The 23,614-nt window shown below is 41.8% G+C and overlaps 1 protein-coding gene across 2 annotated transcripts in view; it reads right to left on the bottom strand.

Annotated features, from left to right (window-relative positions):
* Positions 1 to 23,614, bottom strand: part of epha4b (eph receptor A4b) — a 78,279-nt gene that overhangs the window by 4,360 nt on the left and 50,305 nt on the right. Inside the window, exons 11-18 of one of the 2 annotated variants that reach the window (XM_006786694.2) lie at positions 14,752 to 14,819; positions 13,910 to 14,035; positions 13,582 to 13,767; positions 5,865 to 5,926; positions 3,067 to 3,276; positions 1,486 to 1,635; positions 1,101 to 1,294; positions 76 to 216 (exon numbers count right to left, since the gene is read on the bottom strand). In XM_006786694.2, coding sequence (XP_006786757.2) covers positions 76 to 216; positions 1,101 to 1,294; positions 1,486 to 1,635; positions 3,067 to 3,276; positions 5,865 to 5,926; positions 13,582 to 13,767; positions 13,910 to 14,035; positions 14,752 to 14,819 — 1,137 coding nt within the window. The remainder of the gene's footprint in view (positions 1 to 75; positions 217 to 1,100; positions 1,295 to 1,485; positions 1,636 to 3,066; positions 3,277 to 5,864; positions 5,927 to 13,581; positions 13,768 to 13,909; positions 14,036 to 14,751; positions 14,820 to 23,614) is intronic. The other variant, XM_087832394.1, reaches the window with a different exon arrangement.

The following is a 23,614-nucleotide window of genomic DNA, read 5'->3' as shown; positions in this document are numbered from 1 at the left end:
TCATGTCCAATTCACTGTCTTCACATTCAAATGACACCAAAGTAGATTGTGTTATTACTCATGCTGAGTCTGCACCTGACACTGATGTAAAGGATAGAGTCCAAGCTGACATATCCAGCACTGGAAAAGTTCTCCTTGTAGTGGCCCATCTTGATAGCATCTAACCACTCATCCACTGTATTAACACTGAACTCTGGCGTGGACGGGTCCTCCCTGCTGGAATTAAAAAAAACCACAAATACAAATTCAATGGCTAGAAAAGCAGTTTGTTGTTACTGCCGAAGTCAATAATTTGTGCTTGGACACAGATTCGTAAAAATAAAAACTATTCGCATCAGTCTTGGTTCTGCCGACAGAATCATTATAATTCTGCAATGACCGCAGCACGACAGCCTCAAATCCCCGCTGAAAAGAAAAACATAAACTTTAAACCCAACCATTAGCGGGGAAGTATGATTAATGCTGCCCTCACCCCAGAGCAAGCTTATGTGGTATTACTTATAAAACCCTTGACTTGTTTGCTTGCTTTTTTTTCTTATAAATTGTTAGAAATGATCTATTTGTCATTGCACACTCAAAGGTAACACAATCGTTTTTGCTAAAAGAACTTACAATATTCACTTACATAGTGCAGTATATGCTTTTTTGTAAGCCTGTTTAAGTCTTTTCGTCTTGTTACATAGTTCTCTGAGTCTGCTGTGTTCTGCCTTTTTTAGAGGGGCCTGCATTTGTTTTTTTCTGTTGAGTATGTCGGAGTGTAAAGGGATTGGAACATCTGCATGCTGTTTTCAGTCTGAGGGTTAGCTAAATGCCTGAAGTTACAAAATGCAAATGCACAAATAATTATATTCAGTGGATGAGTGCAATATAACTGGGGATTAGGGGCATCTACACTGAATGTGAAACAAGCACGCAAGTCTGTATCAATAAATTTCCATTTCATAAATACGGCTTTGTTTATAAAAGATAATAATGTTCTTTTGTGTCACCTCATTTACTGCTTTGCACTTTGTACCTCTACTCTCCTACAATTTAATCCAGGCATGCCAAGATTTATCAGTGAAATTTGCAGTCATAATTCACATCTTTCTCTCACTGACCATACTGAGCTGTTTGCCAGCTCTCTGAGACTGGCTGGGTTTCTGATGAGCTTGTCCAGGATTGTGACAATCTGTGCAAACTTTGGCCTGTCGCTTCGCCCCTTCTCCCAGCAATCCAGCATGAGCTGGTGCAACACCACAGGACAATCCATAGGAGCAGGAAGACGGTAGCCTTCGTCTATTGCTTTGATCACCTGCATGGAGAGAGGTATCGAGTTCTGTGATCAGTACTATACAGGAAAAATGTAAAATGTGCAAACTTGTTGTTATAGATAGGAATTTTACTGAAGACTGAAAAATTAGCTCTTTATCGCTGGCAGCACTGTGTAAGTGCACTAATTTGATTAACATCGAACCTAAGACCGTGTGTTTATGTGTGACTCACATCCTGGTTGGACATCTCCCAGTAGGGTCTCTCTCCGTATGAAATCACCTCCCACATGACAATGCCGTAACTCCACACATCACTTGCTGAGGTAAACTTCCTGTAGGCTATTGCCTCTGGAGCTGTCCATCTGATGGGGATCTTCCCTCCCTGTAAATGGTCCCAGAGGCAGTCAGCATTTATTCACATACTGAATATCAGCCGCTCTGGGCCCACTGCATCGTGCTGCCAATAATAGAGTGAACACTTCAAGGCTGTTGTATTAGCGCTGTAATAAATCAAGATACAGCAGAGTACTGTAGAGGAGAGAAAACAAATTATAAAATGGTTGCTGCAAAGAAGCCTGGTGCAGTGCTGTTTTTAGGAACAGAGCAGGAGAGGTTATACACTAAGCAGCGCTCTGCTTTAATATGACAACAGGGGTTAATGTTTGCTCCAGTGTTTGTTCTTATACTTGTCTTTCTTCTGTTATCTTTTTTTTCCCTGCACCGCCGCCCCTGCCTTTGTCGTCGATCCTCAGATCAAAAGGATTCATATAGCCCACTGTATACACACAATAGGCAGCAAGAGCTCTCGCTCTCTTTCACTCTGACACACACACACAGACACATTGTACCTCTATAGGCTCCGTTCAGCTTTTTAACATGCGGCAGCTGCCTCTGCACCACCTAGCATCCCCCATCTCTGCTCGGTCAAAGTCAAATAAAAGGCAAAGCTTCCAAGTCACTCTGCACTGTACTTTTGTTTCCTCCACCTCTGTATACACCTACCGCACCTCTTTATCTCCCCCCTCCTAACTATGCTTACTCCATCCTTCTGCCACCTTCCCCCCTTTCTTTCGCTCTCTGTTCTCTTCCTGGATCATCTTCGTTTTCGGGCTCTGCAACCCCCACCTACTCCCCCCTGCACCCCTCAGTGCCTGCAGCTCTCCATCTACGTCTCCTGACATCAGTAGGAGTTTGTGTGTGATTGCAATAGAGCAGTCAGCGGCTGATACACTCCTCCCAGGGCAATGCTAATGCCATATTAAAAATAACATCCAACCCTTCCTATGAATATGAATAATGCCATTTCCTTGTGGACATTTTAGATGAGTTACTCCGCAGTGGTTTAACTTACTGACATTTAAGTTTCTCCATTCTCTCCGAGCTCAGTGAGAGGATGCTCTCGTTGCCAAAGACTGCTGTGATTTGACTTGACAGCATAGGTTTATGTTATTGGCTGTGAAAGCCTTTGTAGAACAATGTTCAAAACACACTTGCCCAGTGCAGTATAGTGTGAAAACGTACATTCAAGACATTGTCTTTTTTCTTACTTATTAAAGCTTGAGCTTGCATCCTTGAAGAAAAGGGCCAGTGAGGTCACTGCTAAGAATACTGGGAATGTGGAGAGGCAGAGTGCCCACTTTGCATCTAAGACTGTATTCCGGTTGCACACCGTGCAGTAAAACTAATTTGAACTTCCTGAAAGAGGAAATCTCAATAGTGACAAGTGCATGAAAGCTTTTCCGTCTACAGTGTTTTGCCTTAGCTGGCTCCAGCTGCTGTTATGACAGCAGTACACTGTGAGAGTGTGTCTTACCCTTGTAGTGTAGGCGGCCTCTGGGTCGTCCTCCAGAACTCGGCTCAGGCCAAAGTCGGACACCTTACACACTAGGTTGCTGTTCACCAGGATGTTTCGAGCTGCCAGGTCTCTGTGCACGTAGCTCATGTCTGACAGGTACTTCATACCTGAAGCGATACCACGGAGCATGCCGACGAGTTGGATCACCGTGAACTGGCCGTCATGTTTCTGGAAGGAAGACCAAAGAGAAAGGTTGATTGAATTGTGCCCAGTTCCAGTATTTCTGTCCTGGGACTCCACTAGAGAATCTTTACACGAGTCGCAGTTCAGCGTATCTTTATTCATCCTTGTTTTTCTTTTACTGGCCATTTATGCAACCATCAGTTTATCCACTGTTTTAGCTCTTAATGCCTTTAAAAGCCCACTTTCTTCTGATTGGTAGGCTTTGCTGAAACATTTGTTTTGGGGCAGCAGAAAACTGGTAGATCCATAATACTTGGATAATATTCCCAAAAGTAAAATTTAACACAATTTGTCAAACTTTGACAAATGGCAACTTTTTAATATTCATCCCTTCATGTTCAAATAATACATCCTATTCATAATACGAGCAATGTGTTCAGTAAATTCCATTGCTTACCTGCTCATTGTAAATCATGACAGCCCCACACAGGCTTAAATGTCAACTGAAGTGGAAAACGTCTGCTGTCAGAATATATGAGTAAAATGTTATTCTGTGGTCACCAAATGACCAGTAAGCCCCAGGATTTGAGCTTCTGCAGTGTCAGCAATACACGCTTAGCAAATGTCCTGGTGTAAGGCTGTGAATCTCTTTTAGATCCAGCTAACCCCACAGTTTAACCTCCCTTTGGAGCATGGCAAGCAAAAGATGGATGTCGCCTTCCAGGGATCAATGGAGGATCACATAGAAATCCAACTTGCAGAGGATTGGACCTGACAGAGGAGACAAAAGTTTCCTCTCAAACGCTGACCATGTGCCCATGCAGAGCTCACTGGATTTCAGATTTGAGCTGTCTTTGGCAGAGAGTGGAGGCCGTTGATCGATGATGGTCCAGCTCACCTTCCTGTGCCAATTATTTCTGCCCTGGGCCAATGGTCCCCGTTAAAAAACCATTCATGTTATCAGTCACCCTCTCTCCTTTATATCAACTCTCCTTCCTCTGTCTCTTTGTTCTCTCCATCCATCTTTGTCTCTCCTCAAGACTGTGTCTCAGAGAGGGAGAAACTCTGTAATACTTTGACTCAGTCTCGATCTCTCCATCCATCTTCCTTCATCTTTCTGCATCTGTGCCTCCCCTACACCCTCTTCCTCTATCGTTTCTTTCTCTCTCTCTCGCTCCCTCCCTCGGCAGCTGTGGACTAAGTTAATTAGCTGGTGGTTTTGTGAGATGCTGATTGATTGGACTGTCTAACAAACCTACAGACTTCCTCTATCAATCTGCCCACCACGTTGCATTGCCAGTAAAGTGGAGGAAGAGTGGAGAGGACAGGGAAAGAGAGATGAGACAAATGCAGGCCAGAGAGGCTGACAATGAGATGAATGAAAGAGATGAGAGAAGCAAGAAACGGGAATATTAGGCTAATTTGGGCATGTTATTTTATAATAATATATATTTTTTTGTTACCTCAAAAAACAGAACAAAAAAATTAGGAACGTAATGGACCGTAAACTATAACCAACTATAAAGATGACTCCATGTTTATACTGCTCCCTGTGGACACGTTTAGGACCCTCGCTACAGTACATGCTCTCACACAAAACATGTGGCTGTGTGTGGCAGTCACACTGTGCCTGAGCCATTTTTTTTTTTTTTTTTTTACTGTGTTTTGCTTCAGTTTGCTGCCAGGATTGGTGTCTATTAAGCAATGGGCCTATCATCACAGCCTTAATGGCTCTAAGCACTGCAGTGAATTTACTGCCTGACAAACGACACCGAATCTAAATCTGTTCAGCTCGGTGTATGGAAACCGTGATTCAGCTAATTTACTACACAATCTTTACTACTACTCTTTGTGCTTGTAGATCACGATTAAACCGATACATTTGAACATTTTCATAATGCTATCTTTGCCGTCTGAGTAGTTCATTCAAGTATTCAATCGATTAAATAAAAATATTCACACAGAAATCTGTTACTTAAAGTTAAAACAGAAGCCACCGCTACAGTTTCATTGTTGTTTTTAATTTATATCCTGACAGAGCAAAATGCACAAAAAGCAATATACTTTCTTTGTTTTATTGCCTACCAGTCAGCATTCGGATGCGGTTTTCCCCTCTGGAATATGGACTCTAAGTGCATTTCATTGACCGATTATCAAAAACTGTGTGAGGAAAATATTACCCATCTAAATGTTTCAGTTTGCTTTGCTTTTCCCCCCCACAGTGTTTGTGTTCGTGCTCATAACATGACTACAAACCCTTCTTAAATTCTCTATATATTGTACCCATGACGACAGTGATATTATCCACCTTTAACTGTACCATTAAGTGAAAATGTGTCTTTTTTTATTAAAAAAATGTCAGGTGTTTCCCACCTTTTACTCGATAATAAAGAACATAATAATTTTAGATTCTGCACAACAAAAGCCTTTATAGATATTTTGTTGAAAACTACTTCAAATAATTCCACCAAAGTGTTGGTGGAATGAATTCTTCAGCTTTAAGAGATGAACAACAACTTAAAATGTCAATGTCTCTTCAGCTGGGACATCATTTTCTTTGTGGCATCTGTAAAGACTCGTGGCCCTGACCTTGGAAGAAAAGATGTATTCCTTCCAGCTGAGCCGTGACTCACCTTGAGGAAAGTGTCCAGAGATCCATTTTCCATGAACTCCGTTATGATCATCACTGGCTTACCTACAGAGGAACATTACAAGACAGCTGTTAGTAAGGCTGAGTTACAAGGAAGAAAAACACAAACTATAAAGAGCCGAGGACAGAGAGGAGGCAGAGTCCACAGCTGTGACCAGCCGTTCCCTCCGTCTCCGTCTTTCTCTAGGGAATAGCATGGCATGTCGTCATCAGTCACACTGACAGCTTCTAATCAGCCCTCTCCATAAACGCCAGGAGATAATTAGAATAGACCAATCCACCAGAATATGTGTGTGTGTGTGTGTGTGAGTGAGTTTAAGGGGGCCTCCTGAGATCTCATGAATACTAATCAGCCTCAAGGGAAGGGGGTTGTGGTTGGATCGCTCTGCACCTGCACCTGCATGAGTGTGTATGTGTGATGAAGGCGTGTGTTGACTGACAGGCCCTGTGCACTATGGTCCCCTGCATGGCATCTGGTGCGGCTTACAAATGATTAACAAAGTACCTGCAATCACATACACACCCATGCACACACACACGAATACCAAAAACTGCAGTTGTCCGTGCTTTAAGGGGGTTTCTACCTTGGTACCACCCCCTACAGCCGAGCTTTGCCAATCACAAACAAACATACAATGTGCAGTTACAAATGACTGTGCGTATGTGTATGTTGGTGGGTGTGTGAGTAGCTTGTAAACATGATGAATAGGTCACGTTTCCCAAATCAGGCCTCAGAGATGCTAGGAAAAAAACCCAAGGGAAAGATAAATGAGGGAAAAAAGTATTTTAAAAAGAGTCTTTCTTTCTTGCTTGTATGCATCGAAGTACTTAGCTCAAGTAAGTTCAAGAAAGACAAAAACCATTGGATCAGAGAAGATGGGGAATGATGGAAGGGTGGGGTCTGAAAGCAATGAGGAGACAGGAGGAAAAAGGAGGAAAGGAAAGTATGGATGAGTGAGAGAAGAGAAAGATAAAGAAGAAGAAAGGGAAAGCAGGGGAGAAGAGACGAGAGGAGAGGCAGAGGGATGGTGGGAGGATGGGTCAAAAGCATGTCGTGAAAAGGCAGGAACAACACCACCGAGGCCTACAGTAAGATTGTAGGTAAAGACAGCAATACATCACCTTAAATGAATTCAGTATCTCACCACAGCAAACACACACACACACAAACAGAGTCGGCCGGTCTCTGGTGGTGGTGTCTTCTTTGACAGTAACATTAGTCTCAGGGATAAAAGTGAAAGAGAATTGGATTTTCTTCTGCTGGGGGTGAGGACTGCTGGTCACATTTATCTCCACACGGGGCCTGTGTTGTGTGTGGCCTGTCGCTGTGCTTGTGTGTGTGTGTTTGTGTGTGTGCGTGCGTGGGTGTGTGAGAGAGAGAGACAGAGAAAAGGAGAACTGAACTCAGGGGTGAGACAACTCAATGATGACTGTTTAATTTCAGCTCAGATCATAGGTGGAGAACGTACGCGTGCGTCTGCGCATGTAAACGCAGCACTGGCAATAATCTGATCCTGAATGATGACTGAAAGAAGTGCTGACTCTTCATACCGTTTTGTTTACCTGCACGAGATGTGTTTGTTTCAGTTTTTGCGAATGCTTAACTGCACTTTGTGGACTGCATAAACGTGAATGCATGTATGTAATTCTGCGACAAGCATCTGTGCATATGGTATTCTACAAAGCAGACAGCCATGAAATGGAAAAGAGCTGTAAAAAACTAACCCTAAAAACCAATTATGTGTTTGAGTGTGTGTGTGTGTGTTACATGGGTGTCAGCAGCATGTATGTATGCTACAAGTGAAGACTGCCCTCAGGTTTGCAGTGTTGGAAGCGGTCAAGAGTGAAGCACAATGAAACACATTCATCCTTTTGTCTCTGCCTTGTGGGCCGTGTTAGCCTGGCATGTACTCACACACACACACACACACACACACACACACACACACACACACACACACACACACACTGCTATCACTAGCCATCATCTGTACACCTGCCATACAGAATTACCCCTCCAACTCTAAAAGATAACAGAGGTTGCCAATGAAACGGCCACACACACACACACACACTCATGTTATATATTAGCTCATTTTGTCTATTTTTTGTCAGGTGCTCATGCAAACACACACGTGCACACATACACACACACAATCCCTTTTACTTCTTGCAGCAACTTCATCACATGCCATTCACACTTCACTTCAGCTCGTCGTGGAGCTCTCTCTGCCAAATCTTCGCAGGCGCTCCTCAATTTCCTCCTGAAAGCACATAATTAACTAATCACATTCATATTCATTCGAATTTATTGCCTTTCATTGGCTTCAGAAATAACACATCCGTTTGCAGAGCCGAAAGCGCCTCCCACTGTATGCACGTACGTGTATGCGTATTTTAGTGCAGACTGCAGATTGAGTATTGATGTTTTGTGTGCTTTAGTGTGTTATGAAATGGATCAGAAAGGAGTTTGCTCTTATTTTACATCACTTTATTAAGTGAAAGAAGAAAGTGTTGTCTCTTCTCTCTCTGGGATAAAGGTGGGATCATTTAGGCGTTGCACGCATGTGCGTGCCTGTGTAGATGTGTGTGTTTGTGTGAATCTGTGAATTGCCGTGTATATATGAAAGTGATAGAGACAACATATATACACTCTATCTGGCAAATTACATTATGAGAGGCTGTTTCTGTGCGTGTTGGTGCGAGCGTAAACGAAAGTGATAGACTCTGTGTGTGCGCCAGTGGGCCGCATTACCGCATTATTGAATGAGGCGGCCCAAGGTACAAACGAGAAAATGAAATAACTGCTGTATTGATTAATGTTAAGGGTCTGAACTAAATTATACAATGCTTTTAACACAGGACAGATCTCTGTTCTGGGAAGAGCCACGCAAGGTTGTGGGGGAGCGGAGCAACAGAAAGACAGAAACTCAATAACCTTATCTCCTCTCTTCACCTCTCCTCCTCCCTCTTTGCTTTCTCATCTCCTCTCATTTCCTCACGTTTGTCTCCTCTCCATCTCTCCTCTCCTCTATCTGCTCCCTCCTTTCCTCAAATCTCTTTGCACATCTTCCCCCCATCACCCTCATTTATTCCCAAGCCCCATCCTCTTTCATTTCCTCCCTCTTGTATCCTCTCTCATCCATCCATGCCCCCTGCTTCCCTACATCCCGTTGTCACCTTTTCTCTTCGGTCCCCCTCCCGCTTCCCCGTGTCGTTGTCTGTGCAGTCCAATCTACAAAGCTACATGCATATTCAGAATACTTTCAAAGAGTCTGACAGGAAATATTGAAACACCTATTGTTCAGCGCACAAAGGTACACAGTTAAAACTAATCACTAGTTTCTTCAAACAGAAGACGAGAGGAAAATGTGGTTTTGCAGGGTTTAACAGCACCTTTGTAGAGCAGCCTTTTTAATGTTTGTGCGTGTGCGTGCGTGTGTGTGTCAGATGAGAAGGACTTCGGTAATTGAGGGTTTTCCAAATGGGCCAATTGTTGCAGCGATTGTAAAACGCATAGAGGATGGATGGATAAAATGAGGGACGGTGGAGATAAAAAGGAGATAAGGAGATGGAGAGGGGCAGGGAGGAGGGGATGATGGGATGGGGGTAGATTGCTGCACTTTTCTGATGTGCAGTGAGACAGACAGAAAAAAAGAGCATTTTTTTCCTCTCCTTTTCTGCATGTGGCCTTCTAATTAGCATGACAATAGCAGCAATCAGGTGATAGACAGCAGAGCAGGTTATTAGTGTGGCACATAGGAGCGGATGAAGGCTTATGAGGTTTTAAGCAGTGAACACAGACACACATACACTCACACTAATAGACAGAATATTGTGCCAGAACTGTGCCAGATTTGTTACTACTACCACAACTTTGGTTAAATCAGCCACACTTTTACTAAAGATACTTATAGTACTTTTACTATTGGCACATCACAGCCATTTACATAATTAGTACAACAAAGGCTCCTATTGTACTTCATGTAACAACAAGATCAAGAGCCCCAATGCGGCCAACAGTTAACATTACTCCTGTCTGCACTGTTGAAACAAGTAATCCATTATCCAATTAAAGATCAAAAGAAAATTATGCTGCAGTTATTAAGATAATTTAGTGACTTCTCAAGAAAAATATTACATCATAGAAAACTAATAGTGTTTGAATTCTGGACTACTGGCAAGAAAAGAAAAAAAAAAAAAGATTTTAGCCTTGAAAATGGAAATACGTATTATCAGGAGTTCTGTTGCAGTACATTCTGTCATTTGTATAAGAAAGTATTGTGCAGTACAACACGACTCCCTTCAAGTTTACACCTACCTACCTACTCCTACTCAAATCAATACTCCACCTTCTCCAGTCTGCTACTGTTTACACCAACACCTGAGTCTAGATCAGCTGGAGTCAGCCTGTCTGATTAGACTGAGGGTGGTGTAAAAGGACCAGCTGGGGCTGCAGAAAAGGGCCTGAAGGAATTATTGACCCCTCTCAACTCTCACCCCCTCGCTCGCACATGCACACCCGGGGCTGTGACCTGTGAAATTACTGCTTTGCTCGTGAGATTTGTTTCTGAGCTCTATCAGCTTCTCAATGTGCCGTGAAGACAGGTGAGAAGGCAGACACAAAGTAATGCGTGTAGAAGAAGGCGAGCGCTCATTAAATACACCTGCTAAAAGCGCATAAACGTATTTTTACATTCAAAGAACACTACGAAGTAATGAGTACTTGATTATGTTAAAGCAAATCACTTGTCAAGTCGTTGCTCAGCTCTTTAACCGTCTCCCGTGTCAACCCCGCTGATGTCCTCTAACCCAAAACGTCAAGGATTTGGCAGTAATTCTTCAATTAATTCTGGTTTTTTCAAACAGAATAGTGGCAGTTACTGGAAAAAAAGAGTGCTATAATTACACGTTTACATGTTACATGTCTCTCATGTCTGAAAGAGCAAGAGAGATAGACACAGACAGAGCGAGAGAGAGAGACAAAGAGAGTGACAGCACAAGAAGAAATTAATAAGAAATGCAGTGAAGTCTCATTTGTAATATGCATGCTGTTGAATATTCATGGGGCCAAAAACACATCCAATTAACTTTATGAATTATTAATAATTGCAATAAAAGGCCGTGTATATGCACTTGCTCTTTGTTGGCCTGAGTTGCACTGAACAGCTTGGTGTGATGGACTGAAAATCTTTGTTTGTGTCACTAAGCAGGAAGAGGAGAAAGTCCGATTAGGGCAAAAGCCGAGGCTTATTTTGGTGCCTGTATCTTTATAAATATGATGATTCTCTCTCTTATTTGCTTGTCTATAGACTGCCCTCAAATATCTGTCAGATCAGAAGAAGCTTTCAGATTTAACCTATACTGTGCTGTAATGCAGGCGAGCTAATTGTTAGGGTTGACACATTTTCAGTATTTGTAACTGGGCATCTTAACCATTATAACGTGACTGTTATCCAGTGCTGCACAGCCAAGAGAAATATTTCTGTAATGACAACTCGTAATTTGTAAATTAACAGTTAATTAAATATGTAATAATCTATAATGTTAATTAAACATGAGTAATTCATGCTACTTCTCGTGTAATTAAAAATCATTTATTTTAAAAACTTTATGTTGTACTATATGTTAAGTAGCAATCAAATTCTGATGACATCAGCACACACACAAAATGATATACTTTAGTCATTATTATCATTTTGTTGTAAAAAGTTAATGTGGACTTGTTTTATTCCCATGGGAGGGTCAATAGGCCACAAGCAAGCAGCATCCGAGAGAGATGGACAATGTGATGAGAATAGTGAGATGGGTGTCAGTCATCATTGATCTTCATTTATATAATAATGCTTGGGCTCTTAAAATCACATTTTAACACACTGGTAACCTAAGTGTCATTTCTCATCCCACAGGGTCATGTTTGTGAATGGGTCTATTTTGTAAGTGAAAGAAACAAGCAGGGAATAAGCTGTACAATTATTTTTTAACTTTAGCTATCCAAATACTGTTTATAGATGCATTACAGTGTATTTATTAACAATTTCCAAGGTGTTTTAAACATTAGTTGCAGTTTTACAATAATATCTGATTCATTACAGATGATTTACAAACTAATTATTAACTAATTTGATTACGATGAATAAGAAGTAGTTCATTGTTTGTTAACATCCAGATATTAACTGAAGATGAATCAGCTATAAATGTGCAATTGTTGAGAAATGAAAAATCTTCTTAACTTTAATGCCTCCAGCCACTAACAAGTGTGTATGATACTTATTGTAAAATAGTTTTGCAGAAATCCAAAAGTTGAAATTATGATGGGACCACTACAAACAAAATATTGTAGATTACTCAGGCTACAGTCTCAAAGAGCTAGAGACAAGGAAAAATGTACATTTTCCAACTGTTTGGCAAGTAGTTTCTGGAAAATCGGTGGCTAAAGCCCAGTTACACAGGTCTAGAGATTGATCTGTCAGTCCAGTGCAGCTCCATATACCAACCAGTGCAACCAGTTACCCACAGTGACTGCCAGCAACCTACTGTAACCACTTCCAACGGTTAGAGAATATGTATTTTTCCCTAGCAACCTGTGGTTGCCAGGGGGTCACGCAATACCTGCATGACTAGGCTGCACAACAGATTTCATAGTGAAAGCTAGAAACCTCCAGCAACTACTTACCAACTGGTTAGGGAATATGCATTTTTCCCAAGCCTGTGGTTCCCAGGGATTTAACCACCAGGTCTCTAAGCCTGAGCGATTGAAACCATAGTACAAAAAAACAGAAAAGATCCTTTTTTTCCCCTAAAATTAACAATTGTGACATATGATCAATAAAATTAATAATTATCTGTTGGCTGTCACATGTATATTTGACATTTTCCTTTATGTATTTTGGTTGTGAACCTCTCATAAGGGCAGATATATCCAGACATAGCAAGAATCAGGATTTCCTTTGAATTGCTTTGATGAATCCTTGCACTTCTTTCAATCTTTGGGCTCAAAGGCATTACGTCGATAGAGATAGTCAGCTGGAGGTGTCCGTGTAGTATTTTCACATTTATCTGGGTAAACGTAGCTTTTACGTTGTCAGACATGGAGTGAGAATGACAAAGAGAGTGAGAGAAAGAGAGTGCTAGAGGGTGAGGAGATGAGACTGGGATTAAGTGAATGAGACAGACAGCGAGAATGGAATAGAGCGAACCAGGGGAGCCACTGAAAGAGAGGGATGGACACTGACTGAGAGAGAAAGCAGCAGCGCGAGATAGGGGTCTGAGACAAGAGCCGAATAGATTTCGAGAACGATGGAGTGAATGATCGAGAGAGCGTGGCTCAGCGATAACCAATCAACTATCTCGTTGTACCAGCGCTGCCTTATCTAACACGAACACACGCACTCATTCTAATTTGCCTAAAAACAATCCTGTGAAGTAAACAAATGGTCATTTAAGAGGAGGATGGTTACATCACATGCACACTGCCATGCGTCACCGCTGTGTTACCATGGTAATGGAGCTTTTATCTGATCCAGGGTCAGCTTCGATTTACATCACTGACAGCTCTGCTAAGTCTCAAACAGGTGTGCGACACACAGAGATCGACACAAGAGAAGGGAGAGGGGAGTGAAGGACTCCTTAAAAACATCGTCGAACCAGCCACAAACAGAATAGCGTAAAGGCTTCGTCACACTGTTGCCTTCACTTACATCTCGTGACGACGCCCTCCAGCCTGATGATGTTCGCGTGGTCAAACTGTCCCATAATGGAGGCCTCAGACAGGAAGTCCCGCCTCTGTTTGTCAGAGTATCCTGCTTTCAAACTCTTGATGGCAACGTAGATCTCTCTTTTCCCCTGCATACGCAGCCGGCCACTGCACACCTCGCCAAACTCTCCTACACGTGTGCACAGACACATACATTGAGTTTAACATGGTCTTTTATTGACTCCTTTTAATCCTTAAAATTAAGAAATCATTTAATCCCTTTTTCCTTTATTAAAGTAGTCTACTGCTGGTTTTTTTTTATGACAACTCACCAGCTCCGATGACTCTCTCTATGCGAATATTGGAAGCATCTATCTCTTTGGCAAAGTCTCTGACAGCCTGGTTGGGGTCTTCGTAGGTGTGAGGATGGATGTAAGTCCTGCTGCCTGGAAGCTTGACTGCACAAGTGGAAAAGTGAGGAAATGGGCACAGAATTTAATTTGCTTACAGCTTAAAAACATGCATTGTAAGAAAATCAGGCCATGTTGGAGATATGGTATGGAATATTAGGAAAGGTCATGGAATTTTTATGGTAGTTTGGAAACACTTTCCTCAACACTGACTTAGTGTCTAAGCAAATATTTGTACAGCTTAAATTCGTGTTGAGACGGGAGCTTGAGCGCTTTGTCTGAGTGACATTACAAATGATTACATAATAATAAACACATATCTACTTTGTTAGCAGTGGTGTGAAAATGACTCAGAATTTTAACAGGGACCCATAAGGCGCTTCGCTCTGCCAGCAAACATTTATGCATGAAACTGTGAAACAATGTGGTTTATTCGGTTAGGATGTGAAAAAATTACAGATTTATGTTCTGGCTCCAACTGTTAAAGTTCTTATTGTACATTTAATTTGCAAACAAAGCCCGACTGCATTACATGCATGTGAAAAAATAAGGGGTTAATTCTGAGGACGTTGCCACATTAGTGCTTGCCTTTGTTCATTTACTGAAAAATATTCCACCATCTGTTTGTTGTTTACAGCCATAAATACACGCAGTGATATGATTCATAACATGTGGGTGGGAAGTCTGGTTTTAAGACAAATGACATGCAGATAATATTTATCTAATATAATATTATCTGGCTCTGCACATGCTCGTGTCTTTACCTCGCCCATGTTGGAACTGCATCTTTTCTTCATCGGGGTCTTGCTTGGCTTTGATATATCCACAGTGCCTGAAAAAGAGATCATTTGTGTTCTAATGCTGTACAATAAACAACTCTAAGCTCACAGTAGTGACTATTCTTCCACCACAGCAACGCCACCATCTTCAACACCAACGAAGGACATGCACACTCACTGGCCACTTTGTTAGGTACACCTGTTCAGCTTCTTGTTAATGCAAATATGCAATAAGATAATCACATGGCAGCATCTTTGGAACATCATGATGACCTGGGGTACTTTAAATGTAGCATCAAAATAGGGAAGAAAGGTAACTATGAACTGAGCAGGAATGGACTGACTACTCATGGTGAAAATGTCTTTATAATGCCACTGGTTAGAGGAGAATGGTCTGCTTTGAGTTAACTGGAAAGCAACAGTAACTCAAATATTCACTCACTACAACCAAGCCATGCAGAAGAGCATCTCTGAATGCACAACACGTGGAAAAAATATGTGGAGGTGCCACAGATGTCAGAGCCCACTTAGTTTTTCAGGCAGTTTTGAAGGAAAAAGCGGGTCCAATCCAGTACTAGTAAGGTGTACCTACTAAAGTGGACTGTGGAGTATGTATGTAATTTGCACATATCCGTTTGTTATTTTAAATCAACGTTATTTTCAGGGAAATCTCAAACTGTGCATCGTTGACAGTTTTCCTTTTGTCTCCACACACCTCTTTCCTCTGAATAAAAGAAGGCTGGAGGAAAAAATAAAAACAACCCTTTTTATATCTCTCTGCTTCCAGTGTTCATTGCAGTCCTCCTCTCTGAGCTCTTATGCCCGAGGTTAGAGAATTAATGTGTTTGTATATGTATAAGGCAGAAATCAATGCACTAATGCACTCCTCTGTACCTTCCCTTGGACCCTTCTGGCCATCAAGCACCGCTTTTAACTGTGGCCACACACACACCCACATTTATGCCCTTTCCCCAGCCCCCTTCGGGCACATTGCAGCAAGGGTCAGCCCAATGATCAAGACAAAATATTGACAAATTGATCAGCTCAATCTTGCACTGCAGCTGTGTGGAAGTGTTAACTTTTTCTGTCTTACAGACCTCGCGGGGGAGGATTTGTGTTTCTGTGTGTGTTTGTGTGTTCCTGACAGAACGGTGTATTTTCTCTCCACTTTGTTGGTCGTTTGCCTCAAACAGTGTTTAAGAGCTATAATCAACCATAACACTGTCTCTGAGATTTACCGCACCTTTAAATTTAGATCAAAACTTCAGGACAAAAACATAAAATGTAAAAGCAGTATCATATAATGGTTCACTAACCACAACATAAATACCACATGGTTTCTATTTTTCTCTCCTCCTCTTTCATTTCAAGGTAATTTACAATAAGTGAATTTGTGAATGTTTATTTATTTGTTTTTTCTTTGCTTTGTATTCTTTAGTTTATTACTATAATCTAAGAGGACTGCTAAAGGTCATAGGTCTCCCCTTCTTTCCTCCCTTTTATCACATTCTCCTTGAGTCTTGTACAGGTAAAGGAGGACTTAGCCAGTATGTCTGTCCATCATGAAGACAAATTGATTTGGGCTCAGGGCCAGGAGTAAGAAATCTGAAGCATAGACAGCGTGCGATTTAAGAAAGCAGTGGAGAGGAGGACGAAAGAGTAACGGAGACCGAAAGAAACAGCGAGCCAAGATTTGATAAAGCAAAGGAAAGGAGAAATGAGATAAAGACAAAAATAATAAAAGAGGACTACTGAGGGAATAAGAAATATGATGTGCTCTGACTAAGAATGAAGCACACGGCAACAGAAATGCAGAAAGGTGGGGTTCCACTAGGCTCAGAAAATCTCAGTCATTTGGTGTTTAATCTTTGTGTTGATTTTACACAGCTGAATGCATGGCATAACCCAGACATCAATAGGCTGTCTTGGGAATACACACAAACACATACACACTTAACGGCAGAGACTGGTTACTGGTATTTGAGGATAAAGAGGAGGGGAGCATAATGTTCTTATGAAATGGGAGGTGGGGCCCACCTGGTTATCAGCTGAGCTCAAGCTAGCTGAGCACCAAGGGACTGTCATTACCCCCTTGACTCACACTCCCACACACAAAGAGCTTTGGGGCACGCGTTTAAAACATATGGGGAATGGGTACATGGGTCACACCTCGACTCTAGCTGTGATAATCTCGTGGGGATGCGCACACACACACACAAACACATACGTGTGTATATGATCAGCAAAACACCAAAACCAACGGTTGAAACACCTCCAGATCACTCTTTTAGTTTGTAACCATGGGTGCACGCTGCTTATCTGTGAGTGTGTGTGTGTCTGATGGGAAATGAACACATTTCCATAGTAATTACAGAGCAACTCATTTCTCCTCTCCAGTTAGAAGTGTCATGAATCATTAGCGCTGCAGTTTTAAACACGGTGCAAAACCTGACATGGCTGTGGCTTTTGTTTTCCCCTGACAGCTGTATCTATGTGTGTGCGTCTAAAACAGATATTTAATATCTTCAATTAAATGCAGCTGACCTGTGATTGCTCGACTAAAGACGCTGCAATAAGACCTTTCCATTTTTTTTACTTGCTAATTTTAGTGATTTTTCACGTTTCACTTTTAAACGACAATTTAAGAACAGTAGTAGAAAAAATGCACAGCTGAAAACAAGCATTGCACTGTCGATACTTTGCCATGTTTAAACAGTTTAAACAGTTCATCTGCTCCTCCAGTCGAAGGTCATTTTCCCCCCATACAGTCTAATCTGTTCCATCCATTGATCACAGCTAGTATTCAATCCTAGCATCTGATGTGGTGTGGTTAAAGTCAAGAAGATTTACAAAAATCTTAACCAAACAGTATCTGTTTTAACAGAGTGACAACCTCCCCCCCCCCCGTCTGTTTGCTCTCAGCGTGTTGGGTTTGGCATCCCAGTTCAGGAGCTAATAAGCAGAGCAGTGAACGACATCACAGAATAGCACAGCTTGGGGTGCTTTAGTGGCTTCACAACTTAAGTTAATTTTGTTTCCCCTTCCAGGCATCAACACAGTGGTACACAGTTTCAATGATTTATCCACACACTGCATCCACCCACCTTTCTGGCTTTAATTTTTTCATATCCATTTTGGAATCCATCTTCTTTTCTTGTCATTCACTCGGGATTAATTAACCAAATCTTAGAATATCAGTCTCAGATACTGTGTGCTGTAGGTTAAGATACCCTTCTTTCTCTTTACAAGTGACACAGGAGTCAAGGAGATGATATAGTTGTGTTATGTTTTATAATTATATATACACTGACCAAAAACCGACTGAGTGCAACTGCTTAAAACACTGTGGTGCCCGTGACGTACCCTTGTTCAATTACTAGTTTCTTGCCGCATGGATTTACCATACGTTATGACCACTCATAGAGTCTGGTGCAGGAACAGACTTTATAATGAGGAAGTCCTCCTGGATTTCCACTAGCGGATCCTCGATCATGCTGTACTGCACTGTGACGTGAACGCTCCTGGGCTATACTTTGCTGCATCTGATTTAAAGTACACCCACCAATCACGCAAAAACACACATTAATGGACTTCTGTATCAGTATCAAAGCCGGGCTCTCACCTTTCTCTCTGCCTCACTGTTCCACTTCAGTGAGGACAACAGGCTATCCCTGTCCTCCAAAGCCACACACTCCACATTTGCATATCAATTTGCTTTTTAATATAATACTCTGTCACTCGAGACCCATTTGTCATTCGGCGAGCAAGCTTCTATCCTCGCAGAACTCCATCCATATATTATTTTCGTCGTGGCCCCTCCCCGTTTTCTTCCCTCTTCCTTTCCCCCGCTGCACTTTATCTGTCTGAGGTGTTAAATTCTTCCCTAATTCTGCCTTTAAGTGTCAGATTGCCAACATGTCCTCTCTTTCTTCTTTTTGTTGCAATCCATTCATCCTCTCTGAACAGGCCCTGACTTGTGCCCTTTATGTAGTTATGCTGCTTTCTTTGTCAGAGAGCAAGATTCACCACTAGGAGCTGGAAGGGGGGATAAAGAAAGATATAGGGAGAAGGAAAGGGAGATTGAGAACGAGAGTGCTGACAGGCAAGAATGCACAATAGGGGTCCAAGCCTGCATACCAACTAACAAGCAATCAGATGGAGGGGAAGAGTAAGGCGAGACAGGAAGGCAGCCGTAGGAATAGAAACTCCAAGGTTAACATAAGTGATGTGGACAGAGAGCGGGAGAGCAGGGGCTGCGTTTGTGCTGCAGCAATCTGAGCTGAAGGTAAAGCAGAAGAGAAAGAAGAGATGCAAACGAAAGGGGGAAAAGTTAAACAGACAAAGCAGCAAGGAGAAGTAAAATCTCTATGAGCAAAACAATGAAGAATGGAAACAATCAAATCAAATCAAAATGTTTAGGCAAAAAGTGTAGGCTGTATGAACTGGGGATACAAGGAGACAAGAAGAACGGGATCAGCAAACTGCTGTTCACCCCTTAAGGAAAGAGAGAAAGAATAAAAGACTTGATAGACAGATTGAGAGCAGATGACAAAAAGAAGAGTGTCAGACACCAGTTTGGCTGCAGGACATGTCCTGAGAAAGAAAGAACAGCATCTATGCGTCTTGGCTAAACCACAAGGTAATAGGAAAAAAGAAGATGAGAAGAACTGGAGAAATTAAGGAGTTGATTGGACAAATAACAGCTGTGTTTACTTCATCTTATAAAATACATCATATTCACTCAGTTTTTATTAATCCACGCATTCCTGCTCTAAATGAAAGAAAGCCAGATCATTTCATATTGTTATCATTGCAGATTACTGCAGTGTATGATGGCAAGAACACACCAAAAAACGTGGCCAGGTTTTCAGTTCATTACAAGACAAGCAGAAGATATATCCACACTGAAATGTACTCAAACAGACACTTTGGGGTAGTCAGCCCACTTGACTCTGGGAGGGTAACAGAGCACACAGAGGTTAACTCACATGGACATGAGGTGAATGCTCGATATCAGACTGTGCCGTTGACACTAATGTGGGCTAAACTATCAGACCTTCCGATGCATGTATCCGTCTTTACTATTAAAGTTTAGGTGATACGTCTCTCCTCAGGAGGTCAGGATTGTAAAACCTGTAAAATCATCTGGCCTCCTGCATGGATTTTGCTTTGCATGTGGGACATATGCACATTTAAATTTTTCTCATTTAACCAATTAAATTTGTGTATACAATTAGCTATTTAATTACAATAAAATAAAATAAAACCTCAGCATTTATTTTGTTTTAGCCGTCACTTGATCACTGAGAAAATATGGTTAAAAAAGTTATTACACAGAGGTTTCTAACACATTACACACACTACACTAACCCCTGCAACGCCCTGTTCCAATGATTGTTTTCCTGTGTGTTTGTAAGTCATTTTGTCCTCGTCCTGGATATGTCTTTTTTTCAGTTGTTGTCCTGTTTTGTTCATAAATAAAGTAAATTAAAAACTATTTTTAATCTTCATCAGTATTTCACAGTAGCCCAAATATAGATGCCACATGTGTATGAGTGCAGGAAGTGTGAAAAAGCAAGCCCCCGTCTTTCTCTGATATTGTCAGTGTTATGCCAAGTCTTCATTTTTTGGTCTATTAGCCTCGGGTTCCATTGCTGCTTCCCATTTTCCCCTCAGTCTGACTCCAAACTATTGAGAGAAAGCGAGAGGGAGACAACACCATCGACAGCAAAGAGCTGTGCTGATTTGTGCTTCCTCTGATAATTGAATTAAGTAGTCAGTGATTCTGCTGTCATTTTATTAGACCGGGGCTGGACTGGGCTGCTAAAGCTCATCAGTGCAGTGTGGAATTAGGACAATGACCACTGTCAGATATTGATTGTGTCCTCTGTTCTGTAATATGTTGTTTCAGAGGATGCAATAGCCTGCAGCTCGTAAAAAGCTATTTTGTCAAAGAGACATTAACATCTCTCTATGCTAAACACTGAGTGTAGCATAGAGAGAAGAAAAAGAAAGCTCGGAGGTGGAAGCGTATGGAGCAGCAGAAATATGAGAGAGACGAGTTATAGCGAACGAGTGAGAATGCAGGCAGGGTGGAGTGGGTGGAGATGAGTGTCAGGGGTGATTTGTGACAGAATAGCGGGAAGAGTGAAAGGGAAGGTTTACAAGCTGGTAGTGAGCTATGATGTATGGTTTGGAAACGGTGGCACTAACAAAAAGCCCGGAGGGGGAGTTGGAGGTGGCAGAGCCGATGATGCTAAGATTTTCATCTGAAGTGACCAGGAGGGACAGGATTAGAAAGGAGTACATCATAGGCACAGTTCAGGTTGAGCAGTTTGGAGACAAAGTTAAAGATTCACGGCTGAGATGGTTGAAAGAAAAAGTGGAGAGTGGAGAACAGTGCCACTTGAGAAAGAACCAGACAGGGACGCTAACAGGCTGATCAAACGAAAGGAAACTTTGGCCGGACAGTATGAGGAGATTGATTTTTCACAAAAGACAGAGAAAGTTCGAAGGGATGAGAGCGATGCAAATACAGATGGTGGAATAACCTTGAAACTGAGCAGGACAGAGGCCACTCTTTGAAAAAGTATAAAGAGAAGGTCCAAAGACATAAACAAAGCAGCAATGTGAGGCAAAGAGAAGAAGCCAAAGCTGTAACCTTGGACTAGTTTTAGCTTGAACTTGAATGTTCGGGGGGGGGGGGGGGGGGGGGGGGTAATGACATCTTTTATAAGAAGTTAGAAGTCGGCTGTCGACTAAAAAATGGATACACTCGAAGGTACGGAAGAGTCCAAAGAGGATCATTCATGTAAAAACTGCATTCATTTCCTTTCCTCTCTTCTCCTCCTCATCTCCTCGCCCGTCACCTCCTCTCTTCCCTCTCGTCACCTCTCATCTCCTCTCCTCTCCTCTTTCATTTCCTGTCTCTCCACATTATTTTCCCACCGCTAATCAGAATGACTAGAAAAATGAAATCAGTAAATCATTAGTCACCCCTCCAGCATGACACAATGAAATGACACATCTATCCACACACATAAATAAAAAACACCCTGCTGTGGGCATCTGCTCTCGTCATTACTCGTGATAATGGTGATTCCATTTAATATCAAGCTATTAAATAAAAAATAATTACTGGGAATGAAATCAATGGATTAAATTCACTCTCATTATTTTCACAGCAAAACCAAAAACCTGAAAGCTTGAGCGCCGACAAACACTGAGGTGATTGTGGATAATTAATTGAGTCAAAGCAGCATGGAATCAAAACAAACAAACAAACAAACAAAGACAGACTGATTTTTAAAAGTTACTGAGCGTTGATGAACAGAACGAGCGAGTAAGATTCTTCTTCTGGCTCTTTCACTCTCCATCTTGGCTGCGTCTGGCACCAGCTCAGCATTCTCTGACCACAGTGTAAAAAGATTTACTCAGCTCGGGCTAATTATTAGGAAGGGGAAATGATTAGCTGAAGAGTTATGACTAATAAATCTGTCTATGTTTCATTAACACCCTGTTTGGAAACATTTCATTCCGGTGTCTCTCATTAAAGAGAGTGGAGTCGAAGAAGGAAAGGAAAAAGAAGGTAGGGGAAAGAAAAGGTAGGACGTGAGGGAATCCTAGCAGTGAGGTCTGTAGCCGCGCTTTGGTAATGGGTGTAATGTAGCAGAATCTTTAACAGCACGGTGAAAGGTCAAATTGTACAGGATGCAAAAAGAGAGGGAGAAGCATGTCATCTGTATCATTAAGTGAAGTGCATTTTGTATTTGCAGCGAGATCCGTGTGAAACTAATTTCCCTAATGACGTTACTACACCGACGCAACTTGATTAGGTCATGTTCGTAATATGTGCGCTTATATAAGTGTGTGTGTAGGGGATAAAAGCTTTTAAATGCACCATAAAACCCTGGATGAAAACAGTTTTTGAGGTTTTTCAGATGTTTATAGGGCATTTGATCTGTCCCACTGCAACATCTGCTCATTTGCATAGATCCTGCCTGATACATTCTTGCACCTGCGGCAACTAGCTGCTGCTATTGCACTGTTTGCACGCTACTTTCTAGGCATTCTGCAGACAAAGCTGTATTTGGCTACACCCTACAGCTTAGCTGCATTCGCTGAAAGCTCCGCCATCCAAGCAATATGTACAAATGACACCCTTGCATATGTCTACACGCGTGTCGCCAAACCTGGCCTGTTTTAGATTTTTACACAGAACCTTCTGGCTAACAAATCATTATTAATGTTATTATTGAGCAAACAGACCAACAGCACCCACAGGGGAAGCTGCATTGGCTGATTTTAACCTCAACCAAATTCACCGTTTGGAAATAGCAGGTGTGTTGCTTATGCCTTTGTTTTTTTTTTTCTATTTCCTGGGGTGGGGGGGTTCTAATTCTTTTCATTTTTTCGAAATACAAACTGAATATCTTTTTCTCACGGCATCTTTGAAATACAAAAACAGCCCCCACCCCCAACACGCTTATACATTTTCGAGCTGTTTTACACTCAGTTAGCGTTGTAGATCTTCAGCCTCCTTCTCTCAATGCGTCTTCGCTCTGCTCTCTCCTCTCTCAGCAGCGTGTTTTCATTAGCACATGCCTCACGTTTTTTTTTTCCATCCTTCCTCTCCTCTTTTGTGTCATTAAGTTTTTAAGAATAACCCTGGGCTCCACAACAGATGCTGTGGTGGTAAAAGAGCTTACACGCACAGACACGATTGCACATCAACAGGATATGCTATTGTGTTTGCGAGGTAGAGCTGTTACCGCTCTCTATTAGTGAGGCTGAAAAGTCTTTCTCCTACTACGACAGCTTACTTTCCTTTGTGTTTCTTTCTCGCCGC

The sequence above is a fragment of the Neolamprologus brichardi genome, chromosome 18 (assembly GCF_056152115.1).
Source record: "Neolamprologus brichardi isolate AB-2024 chromosome 18, ASM5615211v1, whole genome shotgun sequence".
NCBI lineage: Eukaryota > Metazoa > Chordata > Actinopteri > Cichliformes > Cichlidae > Neolamprologus > Neolamprologus brichardi.
Note: the sequence above shows the minus strand (reverse complement) of the source record. Positions and strands in the feature narration are given on the sequence as shown.